Consider the following 12,531-nt stretch of genomic DNA (forward strand, 5'->3'; position numbering starts at 1 on the left):
AGTAGATTTGACCACTTTGGCCTCCAAAATCATCTAAGGATTAAAAAAGAAGGATCAAATTATTTATATGAAGAAGCAGAAGCATATGCTCGATAGTTAGGTTGAAACAGAGATTGTTTCTTGTTTCGCATAATTTTCTCTTAAAGCTTCAACATGGCGGATTTTTCAATTACTCAAAGGACGCGATAAACCACCATTTTTGTTGTTGTATTATTTTCACAAATTAAAAATATTAGAAGGTAGCTTTTTGGTTCATATTTTGACAAAATAAAAGAAAAAAGAAATTCATTCTTCGTTCAGTAATTTATTTCTTAATATTTTTAAAAATTGTAAGTATAGTTCAGTTTAACAGAAAAACCACACTTTCACTTTTTTTTTTCAAAAACTAACAAAATAAATCACTTAAAGACATTTTTTTTTGATCATTTTCACAAACTTATTTAAAAGAAAAACTTCAACATTGTATCTCAAATTATAACTTCAGTCCTGCTGCCATTATTCCCCAACCAAAGTCCTTAATCACTCATAATCTGAATTTAGACATCACTTTCACTTAATTAATTTCCCCCAATCTTTCCACAATCAATTTATTATACGTATAACACTGTAATAAAATGATATTTAGCAAAAAAAAAACTTTCACACTGTGTATGGCATTTCCTCAATTGCCTGACCGACATTCCTCTACAAACTTTCTTGCACTTTAATTAAAAATTCTAGCGCGATTTTTGCAACTTTTTTTTCTGCAAAAAAAGTGGCGAGCACTGCAAGTTTTCCAATGGAAAATTCATGAGCATGGTTGAAACTTTCTTCACCCACACACGTTGTCCATTTCCCGGGGTCCTTCCCCCCTCAACATGCCCCACACTTTTTGTCGCTTTGCCCCAGTGAAAAATATTTGAAACACGAAATTTCATTTCCATACAAATTGCCACAACTCACCCCCTCTTGTCCAGCCAAATAACACATCACGCGCCTGAATATTGGGGAAGTGTTGGGGATTGCAAGACAAAGTTCAGCAGTACATGTTTCAGAATGTATTTTTTTGTTCTCCTCTTCAACTGTCACAGCATCTCAATAGATGAGGGGATCAATATAATATTATGAATCATGTGCTTTATGCTTCTTTTTTGAAGCAAAATTCAATTAAAAAAAAAATGAAAAAATGATTTTAAAAAAATGAAACAAAATGGCCGACTACTTGGGATGACGCTCGATGTACTTTGTCTGCGTTAGCGCTGAACTACCCTGGGTTGGATCCATCATCCTACTCCAGTCTGTTTGCCCAACTACGAATCCAATGGCACGCATCTTCTCCTGCGCACGACGCTCCTCAATATCCGCCCAGCGAACCTGCAAGATCATCAACACAGCCCCTTCCTTTAGATCCTCTGCGTTACAATTTCCCATAATCAACTCACCCTCTTCTGCCCTGGCTTTGCATCCCTCACAAAAATTTCATCTTCATCCTGCAGGAAGTCCTCCATTGTTGTATGCCTCAGTGGTTTCGCCGTACCATCGAGGCGCGCTACACAACGGCACCCGCAGCAACATCAGCAACCAAGAACAAACGGTCACAGCATTAACATCAAAATTCCTCACAAATTAACCACAAAATATCATTTCTTATTCTTAAATTTCCTTCTCTTCTACAAAAAGCCTAAAATTTTCTTTTTTATAAACTTTTTGGCAAGAAAAGAAAGATTTTAGGCACGTAGAGGGCGTATGTGTTGAAAAACATGGGTACACGCATTTTTATGTTTCAAGATGGCGGACGTAACGAAATAAATTCAAAATAATCACAAAGATAAGGGAATAACAGCTAAAATAGCTCGGCTCGAAGGAGAATTTGAATAGTTATCCTGATCCTTCAAATATCTAATGTGGTTGAAAGTTTTATTCAGGCTGTAGCTATATTTTTTCATCAGTTCTGCATGATTTTAGCCCTTTGGTTTATCAATTTTATTGTGTAACCCTGAAACCTTTATCAGGTATAAATGTTTCATTTAAAAGCACATAAGAAAACACATAACCTTACTTTTTGAAAACAGGCAATTATCTTTGAATCAGAAGTGAATTTCTAGATCATTTTCAACGAAGAAATTGTAAAAAATCTAACACAAGAAAGAACTTTTCTGTGGAAATAAATTACATAAACTCAAATGAATATTTGAACGTGACTTCTCCACGTTTAAAGTCCAGAAAATAACCTAAAATGAGGTCGAAGTAGTCGTTAAAAAATCGTTACTCCTTGAGTTTTTCAAGATTCAGCTCTTAGGACCATTGTTTTAAGGGATGGTCACATTATTTTGGAAACTCGGGGACTTTCAAGAGCGATTTTCAAGCCAATTTTTAAACCAAAATTTTGAAATCTGCTTGCACTCTTGTTAAATGGCCAAATACTGATAAGAATTCAGTATTTTTGATTTAGAAAATAAATTTTTGTGCTCAAAAAATTTATTTGAAATTCTCACATTTTGGCCATTTTGTTCCTGTAGAGTTTCCAAAATAACGTGACCATCCCTTATTTCTTTTTTCTTACATTTCGTTGATTTTAAAATAGTTAGAAATGAAAATGTTTAAGACCCTGCATTTTTTCGTGTTAAACTTATAGCGTCTTTAATTGTAACGATTTTAACGATAACCTCAATCCTTTTTGAAATCCGCCAGAACTTGATGCAATAAAGCTGAAAAGCATAAGCTGTGTATGAATTTACAACAAAATGGCGTCCTTAAATCAATTTTTCGCTGTACCCATATTTTTCAACACATTTTAAAAGAAGAAAAACAAATAATATTAAATAAGAAAATAAATACAAACCTAGCTGTTCTTCTGAGCGATCCGACTCCCATTTACTCTTTGACAATCCAAACTATAATATTCGAAGAGTTGTTGTACCAATGGTCAATTAGTTTTCTCCCATTCGTTTTACGTTTTTTTTTTCTTCTCTTTTTTTCTTATAGCAATATTATTTTCTTTTAGTGACAATATCCATCAAAAAATGCTATATAAAAAACACTCTAAAAACCCTCCTACTCATCCCACTCATACACCTTTCATGGAGGAAATTTTATTGGAAATCATTAAATTCACGTATTGATTGAAGGCAGACAAGAAAAATTTAACGATTTCTCACACGAATGTTTCCTCATGATAAGATTTTTTTTTTTCATTTGCTTCCGCAAAAAACACACAAAATTCTCTTTTTTTACCATCCTTAAGTAATTCCATCGTATTTTTTTTAATGAGATTTCAAAGGAATATTTGTGATACAGCGCAGTTGTTTTATGATCTCATTTTCTTTTATCAATAAACTATTTTTTCAATGCGAGAAAATGTCCTTAAATATTGATTTTTTTATATACTTCAAAAGTAAATTAAGTATTTATGCTTAGACTGTGGAAAGCTATATTCTCGATGTGCTACCTTTCCTATAAAATTGCATAGAACAAAAAGGAATCCTTTGCATTATTTATCTCACCTCTGCGGAGTCCTCAAACATGTCAATGGAGGTTGAGTCTTTCTTCTGCAATAAAATTAACGAAGTGGTAAAAAGAAGAGAGAAAAAGATGGAATGTTAGTTCAAACAAATTGAATTAAATTTTAATTAAAACATTTCACAAAATTTTCCTTCCTGGGCATGAATTCTTTAAGAGTGAAAAACTCCCGTGATAAACTCCCGAAGGCTTTTTGCAGGGTAAAGGTGAGGAAAACTTCACGTGAGCATGATTCCCTAAGAAAAATAATGCATCCGTGATAAACTCCCGCAAGATTTTCTCGTTTTTCACGTTTATTTGAAGCACTAAAGCCTTCAGGAGTTTATCACGGGATTTTTTCACTCTTAGCGAATACAGCCCCTGGAATTTTTACCTTCTCTCCTTCTTTCTTAGCTGCAGCCTCTGCAGCTGCTTCCTCTTCAGCCTTCCTTCGCTTCAACTGAATCTCCCGATTGAGAATTTCCAGAGATTTTCGACTAATTTTTAATGTACTCGCCGGGACTTCAGGCCAATTCTTGAGAATTCCCTCAATGTCTTCCTTGGATCTTCCATGTGTATTCCTCTGGAAGCAAATCTCTGGATCACGAGTCATTTCACACGTATATGCCTAAAAGACAAAACTTTCATTGCAGATCCTTTCAAGGAACTTCAGAAAACTTTAAGACTCTACCGTAAACCCATTGGCCTTCCCAAAGTTAACAAACTCCTGATACTTTGGGAGTTCCTTGTTGACACAGTCAATGATGATAAAGTCAAAATATCCATCCATAATGGTCTTCCTGAAGGATTTGAGCAAACAATCCCGATACTGCTGCTCAACTCCTTCCTCATACGTGTAAACCATCTTCTTAATGTCAATCATTTTATTTGTTTCCGGACACTTTATCTTCTCCTCTACCTCCGTCATGTAGTAGTCATCAATACTAAGGATTCTCGGTGCGGAGCCCCCATTCTCTACTTCTCGATCTTTTATTAACTTTGCAAAATGCGTCTTTCCACTCCCTGGAGCTCCACGCATTATGCAAACGATCCTTTTGGGGAAGAAAATCCTTTAAATGCCGCGAAAGCTTTCAAAGAAAAACTAACCGTCTTACCTTTTAGGACGTTGCTTGCGATTTGGAAGATCAAGAATGTCCGTAATATTCACAAGGACTCCAGTTTCTTTAATATCCTCGGGATTTTCTTGCTTCCCCAACTGACTTTCCGGACTTTCCTGCTTCTTCACTAGATTCTCCTGCTCCTGCTTCTCAACCTGACTTTCCCGCTTCACAACCTGATCATCTTGCTTCTTTAATTGACCTTCAGCCTTTGTTTTTGACACAATAAATTCTTCCGCATCGGGAAAATCAAAATCTTTCGCAAAATCAAAATCATCCGCATCCGGAAGGGATGTATCACTCAATTGGGCATCTTCAGTTTGTTCTTTAGCCGTTGGCAGAACTTCCTCCACTTCTGGCAAATCATCATCCATTTCGGGTATTGCATCCACTTCTGGGACTTCATCCACATCCGGTAGAGATTCCTCCTTCCTACAAATCCCCTCACAAATTAGTTTTTTTAAATCAGAAAAATATTTTTTTAGGGAATTGATCCCAAAAATAAACGGAATGAACGGTTTAGTGGAAATTTGTTAAAATCGAAAAAGAAATTTAAATTCTGAAATTACTTCTTTTGAAAAATATTTAAGAATTCTTACTGAAATTTCCGAATAATATTGATAAATAAAATTAATCTTTATTAAATAAATATCTGAACTAGAATTTTTACTGAAAGTTTCGCATTTTTAATAAAATTTTGAAATTCCTTATGACATTTTTTAATAATTTTTTCAATTTTATTTTTTTGCAATTTCGATGCGTTTTTGGAACTCTTCAAGTGTAATTTCTGGTTTATTTAAAAACCGTGTGTAAACTTTAGAACTTTGTAACTTTTTCCTAGATAATACAATTTAGGTATTGTTAACTTTATGTTTTTTATTCAATTTTTTATATTGAAATTTTCATATTTGCAAATGTTTTTCACATTTTTATGCACTTTTCGCATTTTCTGTGACATTTTTGATTTTTTTCGCGTTATTTCTAAATTTTTGTATTTTTTTTATCTAATTGATTTATGCAATTTTCATGTCATTGTCATTCAATTTTTCTCATTTTCAATTCAATTTCGCAATTTTGATTGCACTTTTCGCACTTTTTGTGAAATTTTTGATTTCTTTGCGTTATTTTCACTTTATTATTGCGTTTTTTTTATATTTCTTTATGCATTTTTCATGTCATTATGCAATTTTCATTCAATTTAATTCATTTTCGGAACTTTTAATGCAAATTTCGCAATTTTGAATGCTATTTTTGCGTTTATTTTACAATTTCTACAATTTGTGAACTTTTTAGAGTTTTCATTACGTTTTCCGTAAAGAACTCTGTTTTTTTAATTCCCCAAAACACGCAATCAAGACACAAAAACGGATTTAACAAATTTCCACAGCCAATTCAAAACAACAAAAATCAGAAACTCACATCATATCATTTTCTTCCTCCTCCTCAACTTCCTCATCAGAAATCCCTTCGTATTCCATCTTTTCAGCTTGAGCCTTCCTAATTGCTTCTCTCTCAGCTCTCCTTTGAGCTTTGGGCAGCAAAATCTTCCCACTGCGTGACTTTCTTGGGCCTCTCTTGGTGGGAAAACTCGGGAAAGGTGGTCTCTCCCCAATGAGATTCCATTTTCCGGGATATTCCTTATTACTCTCGTAAATTTCATCCAAGGTCTCAACCTTTGCCCTTCTCCGCTTCTTTGCAGTCTCAATAACAGATTGGGTTGCAATGTGCCGCAATTGCTTTTTAGATTTGTGCATCATGCCCTTTTCCTTCTCAATTTGCTTCTTATCAGCATTTTTCTTTGCATCCTTCGACGTATGCCCGTAGTCAATTGTTGTCATAATTAGTGGAGCTGTTTGACCTTGTGGTCTTCTTGTGCCTGGAGTTTCAGTATCAGGTTGCTTCTTGTGCCCGTAATCTACAACTTTTGTCGGACGGAGAATATCATCTCCTGACCATTTATCTCTTGACGTATCTGGACGTTCTCGCGACATATTCTGGTAGTCAATAACCTGGGTCGGTCGGAAGATATCATTTGAATCGTCGGCATTTTGATTGGAGAATGAACTTCGTGTATCAAAGTCATTCATGCGATCTGCAAAGTCTCTTCGGCTATTCCAATTACCGCCAGAATGTTGACTGTAGTTGTCAAAATCGTTGGGATATCGACGATCTTGCTGCGCAAAGTCATCAAACATTCTCCGTTCTTGATTCATGCCAAATCGATCAGGGAAACGACGCTCATTTGGGCCGAAATTGGGGCCAACATTTGGGCCAAAGTCATCTCCAAACCTCCGACCGTATCCATCATCTGGGAATCGCCGATCATTCGGTCCGAAGTTCCCTTGGAAACGATCTTGCGGACCACGATTATCTGGGAAACCACGATTATCCGGGAAACCACGATTATCAGGGAAACCACGATTATTCTGTCTGTAGTTATCCTGATATCCACCATCGCCTGGACCGTAGTTATCCCGGTAACCAGCATCGTCTGGCCCATAATCATCCTGATAACCAGCATCATCCTGTCCGTAATCTCCTTGAAATCCACCATCTGGATGTGAATCAGGAATATTTCCTTCATCCTGATTTCTATTAGCACCCACATCACCCCAAGGATCTCTATTATCAGTCCACGCATCATTTGGCGTTTCAGGAGTATCTCCTTGAGCCGGAATGTCACTACCACCCGTAGTTTTCCCCTGAACCATCGATAGGATGTTCATTAAATTGGGTGTCTTCAGTAAGGACGTAATATTCCGCGATATCTCCTCCAGATTTGCTCCCTTTTTTGCCTGATTTATCAATTCTATCGCATTAGCAGTCTCACTTCCCTCGGGAACTAAATCTAAACCAGGAATTGAACCAGATGACGAACTAAAGAGACGCTCTAAATTCTCCAACTTTTCCTTCTTCTGTGGTGGTTGTCCATCATCTTCTACCACATTTGAACTACTCTGAAGACTTTTTGCCCCGTCATCGGGTTTCTTTTGTTCCTCCGCTTGTTTCTCAGCCGGCTTACTTGCAGCATCTGAGCTTGACGGCTGAACTTCCGGAGGATTCTTTTTCGCCTTCTCTTCCTGAGCCTTCAACTTCTCCATCTGTTTGCGCTTTCGCATCTGTTCTCTGCGCTCAAGTAAATTCTTACGGCATTCCTCAAACTTCATCTCGTACTCCCTGTACGCATTGCGATCTGGATGATTTTGATTCTCCTTCTTCCAATTCAAAAATTGCTCTTCCCAATTTTTGAATTGTTCATCAAATCTCAATTCATCCTCATCTTTTTCCACAGGCTCCTCTGCGGTTTTATCCTTCTCCGGTGGGACCTTCTGCGACGCCTCCTCTGGCTTACCAGTCGGAGGAATCTGTGATGAAGCCTGAGGAATAGCATCGAAGTTATCATCATAGAACGTCTCATTGGAAGCTTGTGGTTGACTCGGTGTAGCCTGGCTAAAATTTTCACTCTGCTCATATTCAATGTCCATATCTTCAGGATAGTAATCATCCTCATATTCATTCTGATAGCTATCCTGACCGTAGTTGTAACCTCCGTAGGAATCATGGTTTCCCATAACATTCTGCCGGTTTTGCTGTTGATTTGCATTCCAATCCCAATTATTCCGTCCTTGTTGACGTCCCTGCTGTTGCCCCCATGAATCATTATTCTGTTGGTTCCACTGTTGATTCTGTCCGAAGTTCTTTTGGTTGAAATTCTGCTTGTTTTGCCCGAAATTCTGGTTCTGACCGAATTGTTGATTCTTCCCAAAATTCTGCTGATTTTGTCCGAATTTCTGTTGTTGGCGTTGATTCATCTGCCCAGGATTCCCTTGGGCTTGCCTTGGATTGCGTTGATTTGACTGGCCTGGGGTATTTTGTTGTTGCATCTGTTGATTCTTCTTGTTGGGATTCTGTTTCCCCTGATTCTTATTCCCCATTTGATTCTTTTGGTTACCAGGCTGATTCATCTGGTTTTTCTGGTTACCGGGTTGATTCATCTGATTCCTCTGGTTACCCGGTTGATTACCAGGCTGATTGCCAAACTGGTTACCAGGTTTATTACCAGGTTGATTCATTTGATTCCACTGGTTACCAGGTTGGTTCATCTGATTCTTCTGATTCTTTTGGTTACCGGGCTGATTCATCTGGTTTCTCTGGTTCCCAGGCTGATTCATTTGATTTCCCTGGTTCCCAGGCTGATTCATCTGGTTTCTCTGGTTCCCAGGCTGATTCATTTGATTTCCCTGGTTCCCAGGCTGATTCATCTGATTCCTCTGGTTCCCAGGATTATTCTGATTCCTCTGATTACCAGGATTTTTCTGATTCCATTGATTACCGCCAGTATTCTGATTCATCTGATTGCCCTTATTCATCTGATTTCCCTGATTCTTGGGATTCTGATTCATCTGGTTTCGCTGATTGGGCTGATTCTTTTGATTTCTCTGTTGATTCGGATTATTGAATTGATTTGCTGTACCTCTAACCCAGCTTTTCTCCTGAACAAACTGCCCTTGTGGTTTCCCGAATTGGGTCTGCTGTTGCCCAAATTGACCATGTTGTTGCCCATATTGGCCCTGCGGCTGTCCAAATTGACTTTGTTGCTGGCCAAACTGGTTCTGCTGCTGCTGTTGCCCAAACTGATTTTGCTGCCCGTAGTAACCTCCTTGCCCTACCGCCTGTATCGCAGATGGACCTGCCTGGAATCCGCCCTCCCCTGGTGGTGGAGGTGGAGGTGGCTGATTCTCAGGCGGTGGAGGCGGAGGAGCAACAGTAGTTTGCACTGTTGGAATAGGCTGAGCCTGAACAACCGCCTGAGTCTGATACATCGCAACAGACGGATTCTGAAAGGACATACTCTGTTGGTATGCAGGATACGCAACCTGACCTGCCATTGTCATTGCCTGATGTGTCTGTGCAGTAATTTGTGGCTGCTGTTTTATAGGTCGCTGCTGGTGCTTTTGCTTCTGCATCTCTTTCTCGTACTACAGAAAAGGGGATTCAGTAATACAACAAAATTTTTTTTTTAATTTTATTTTATCCTATCTCATTTCAACAGTGTTGTTGATCCTTTTGAAAATAAATTTTTAAATATTCAAAAACAAAATAATAATAAAGAAAAACCACAAAAGCATTTTTAAATTTATAAATGAATTCAAGTATAAACTAGGCTTACCTCAAAAAGTGTAGGCTTTCAAAAATATTATGCATTTTATTTATTTCTCTAAAAATGTTTTAAAAAGACTAAAATTTCATATAAACCCTTGACTTTTGACCTTCCTAAGAAGGATAATAATTAGCTATAACCAAGAAATTTTAATTCCTAAAATATGAGTTTAAAAAAAATTACCAAACTGACTCTCTTCTGACTGTTGCATTCGCGACAACAATTTCGTATGATGATTTAAGAGATAGAAAAAAATATTCTTAGTCTTAAAACTAAGAGTTTATATTAAAATTGTCCGAATTAAGATTCTAAAGCCAAATAATCTTTAATTCGAACATTAAAAAATAATGAAATTAAAAAAAAAGTCTTTTTTTTTTTAAATATTTTCAGAGATTTGTGTTTGAGTAAAAATATTTTTTAGAGAATATTTTTATATCAAACAATTCCAGTATTATAGCTATTTGTTCATTTTATTTACTGCCATTGACGTCTACAATTACCAAGACTATAAATTCACTTAAAGACTAAACACTTTTCGCACTTTTATTTTAATTTTCACTCATAGGGTTTTTTTTAATAAGGGATGGTCACTTGAAAGTCCTTAAAATGGCCAGAATAATATCAATCATTTCAAAAATGCTCGTATTTTTCTATTATCTCAAGCATTTTTAAAATGGATTGTTATTCTTAATATTAAAAACTCATAAAACACATTTTCATTAAAATATTTCACAAAGTTTTGTATTTATCTTGAAACAAATTTCTTACTTGATACATCTTCACAAACTTTAGTTCCTCTTTGATCTCAAAATCCTTTTTAGGCTTTTTAGGATAAGTACCTATTACCTAAAGTTTAAGATGCGTTGTTGTTTATACAAGTTTGAAGCAATTTTGTAGATTTGTGAGGAGTTATTCACGAAAATTTATGAAGGTTCAAATGACAAGAAAAAAAGAAATTTATTCCAAAGAAAAAACCGATGAATACAAACCTAGAACCAAGAATCAAGAACCGTTTATTTAGAATATTTCTAACACCTTTAAAACACTCATTTTTTTCTTATTTTATCACGATAATCAAGAAATCATTTATGGCACAAATTTTTAAAAGCTTTATCTTATACAACTAATGAAAAATAACATTTTGAAATTTGATTTTCATGTATTTTTATCACAATTTTAACACTTTAATATTAGGCCTAATTCAGCGACAAAGAAACCCTTGAAATCTTTAAGTTTTGAACTGAAATTTCAAGATTTTAAGCGAATTTCAAGGGTTTCTTGGTCGCTGAATTAGGCCCATCAAGTCAGTTTTTTTTTATTATTTTATTCGTCCACTAAAAAATATTATTTTCTATCACATTTTTTTTAGTATTATAATTTTTACTAGTCTCATTAAAAAATAATAAAAAGGAACTCAGAAAAACACCTTAATTTGCCGTTCAATCTTTAAAAAAAACTATGCGGATTTCTTTTACAATTAATTCGTCAAACCGATCTAGCCTATCACCACAGATAACTCCATTTAGCTTGTCTTTGGAAGGCAGAAGTCAATGGCAATCCCTAAAAATCGTGAGTTTTCATGAAATAGACGAATTTGGCCATTCTTTCATAGATTCTGACCGTGATCTTCCCAAGAATTCAGCGTGACATTGCCGGAAATTCTTAGTTTAAGAAATTCAAGTCAAAATTCCTTAGTATATGCAGAGAATGCTTAAACTATTAAGTTTATAATTGAAATAACAAGCTTGTTATGAGCCACAGAGTCAAAGAGAATGTGGATTAAGAATTAATTGTGTGAAGTAAATACCCCACAGATTCTTAAAGGAATTCTTGAGATTTCTCAACAAACTCCTTGTAATAGAAATTCCAGAAGGATAAATTTCCTTGTGGTAAGTTTCTTCTGAATTTTTATTTAGTTACTTCACTGCCTAAGGAGGGGGATAACCCAATTCCTTTAAACAGGCTGCCCTAGAATTTTTCCCAAAAGGATAAATTCATTTTTACTGGACTTGCTCTAAATCTGGTTGATCTTAAGACAAGGCAGAGAGATTTTAAGGATTTATTATATCCTATAGAATCTCAAAATTCCTGCAGAGTTTTGTCTACTCTGGACTAGACTATAAATCCCAGAAATTTCTTCTCAAACCTTCCGGAACTAATTTCATTGTCCGGAAAGACAAAAGAATATCCCCGACAGACTGTTTTCGTGCTTTTCTCAGAATATACAAACATCTCAAGAGGCTACTATAGTGCCTGATAGTTGAGAGAACTCATTGAATGTGATCAGGGATGTGCAGCACCTACCTGTTCCCCATACTGAGCATGCCACTCAGCATATTGCTGCTGATACTGCTGCCATTGTTGCCAATTTTGATGAATCTGCGTCTTCTGCTCATTCGACATGGCATTGAACATTGCCTCATTGATGTTCTGCACCGAGGCGAATTGTGCCTGCCATGCCGGGTTCCACGACATCATTTCCGTGCCCCAAATTAGCCGGAAAAGCGGGAAAAATGTCTGGAAAAGGAAAAATTGAGACGCCGCTGAGGACCTTCCTTTCACACTGAATTTCTCTGCAAAAAACCATGTTTTGTGTAAACTAATACGACGAATTTCTCACCTGGTTGCCGTGCAATTAATTTTGAGAGATTTTAGCACTCTCCCTCTTGATTTTCCACTATTTTCATGCACTTTTCCACAAAATGCGAAATTTTCGCTCATACACAATCTGTCAAAAATATTTCTTTAACTTTTACTCAAGGTGGCGCTGCGAGT

General features: G+C 36.2%; 1 protein-coding gene across 3 annotated transcripts; it reads right to left on the reverse strand.

The window, feature by feature from the left end:
* Nucleotides 1–1,022: 1,022 nt before the first annotated feature.
* On the reverse strand, nt 1,023–12,503 carry LOC129787300 (uncharacterized). 3 transcript variants are annotated; one of them, XM_055822784.1, is made up of 11 exons: nt 12,377–12,503; nt 12,061–12,273; nt 9,494–9,574; nt 6,015–9,433; nt 4,593–5,027; nt 4,169–4,529; nt 3,872–4,105; nt 3,483–3,527; nt 2,822–2,873; nt 1,422–1,528; nt 1,023–1,353 (listed from the first exon to the last, which is right to left on the reverse strand). In XM_055822784.1, the coding sequence occupies exons 2-11, from the start codon at nt 12,232–12,234 to the stop codon at nt 1,198–1,200; spliced, it is 5,064 nt and encodes a 1,687-aa protein (XP_055678759.1). In that variant the 5' UTR covers nt 12,235–12,273; nt 12,377–12,503; the 3' UTR covers nt 1,023–1,197. The 3 variants fall into 3 exon arrangements, 2 of the variants coding, with proteins under 2 accessions (XP_055678759.1, XP_055678749.1); XM_055822774.1 differs by having other exon boundaries at nt 6,015–9,574; XR_008750216.1 differs by lacking the exon at nt 2,822–2,873 and having other exon boundaries at nt 1,238–1,353; nt 6,015–9,574.
* Nucleotides 12,504–12,531: the final 28 nt, after the last annotated feature.

Source organism: Lutzomyia longipalpis, chromosome 1, assembly GCF_024334085.1.
Source record: "Lutzomyia longipalpis isolate SR_M1_2022 chromosome 1, ASM2433408v1".
Lineage (NCBI taxonomy): Eukaryota > Metazoa > Arthropoda > Insecta > Diptera > Psychodidae > Lutzomyia > Lutzomyia longipalpis.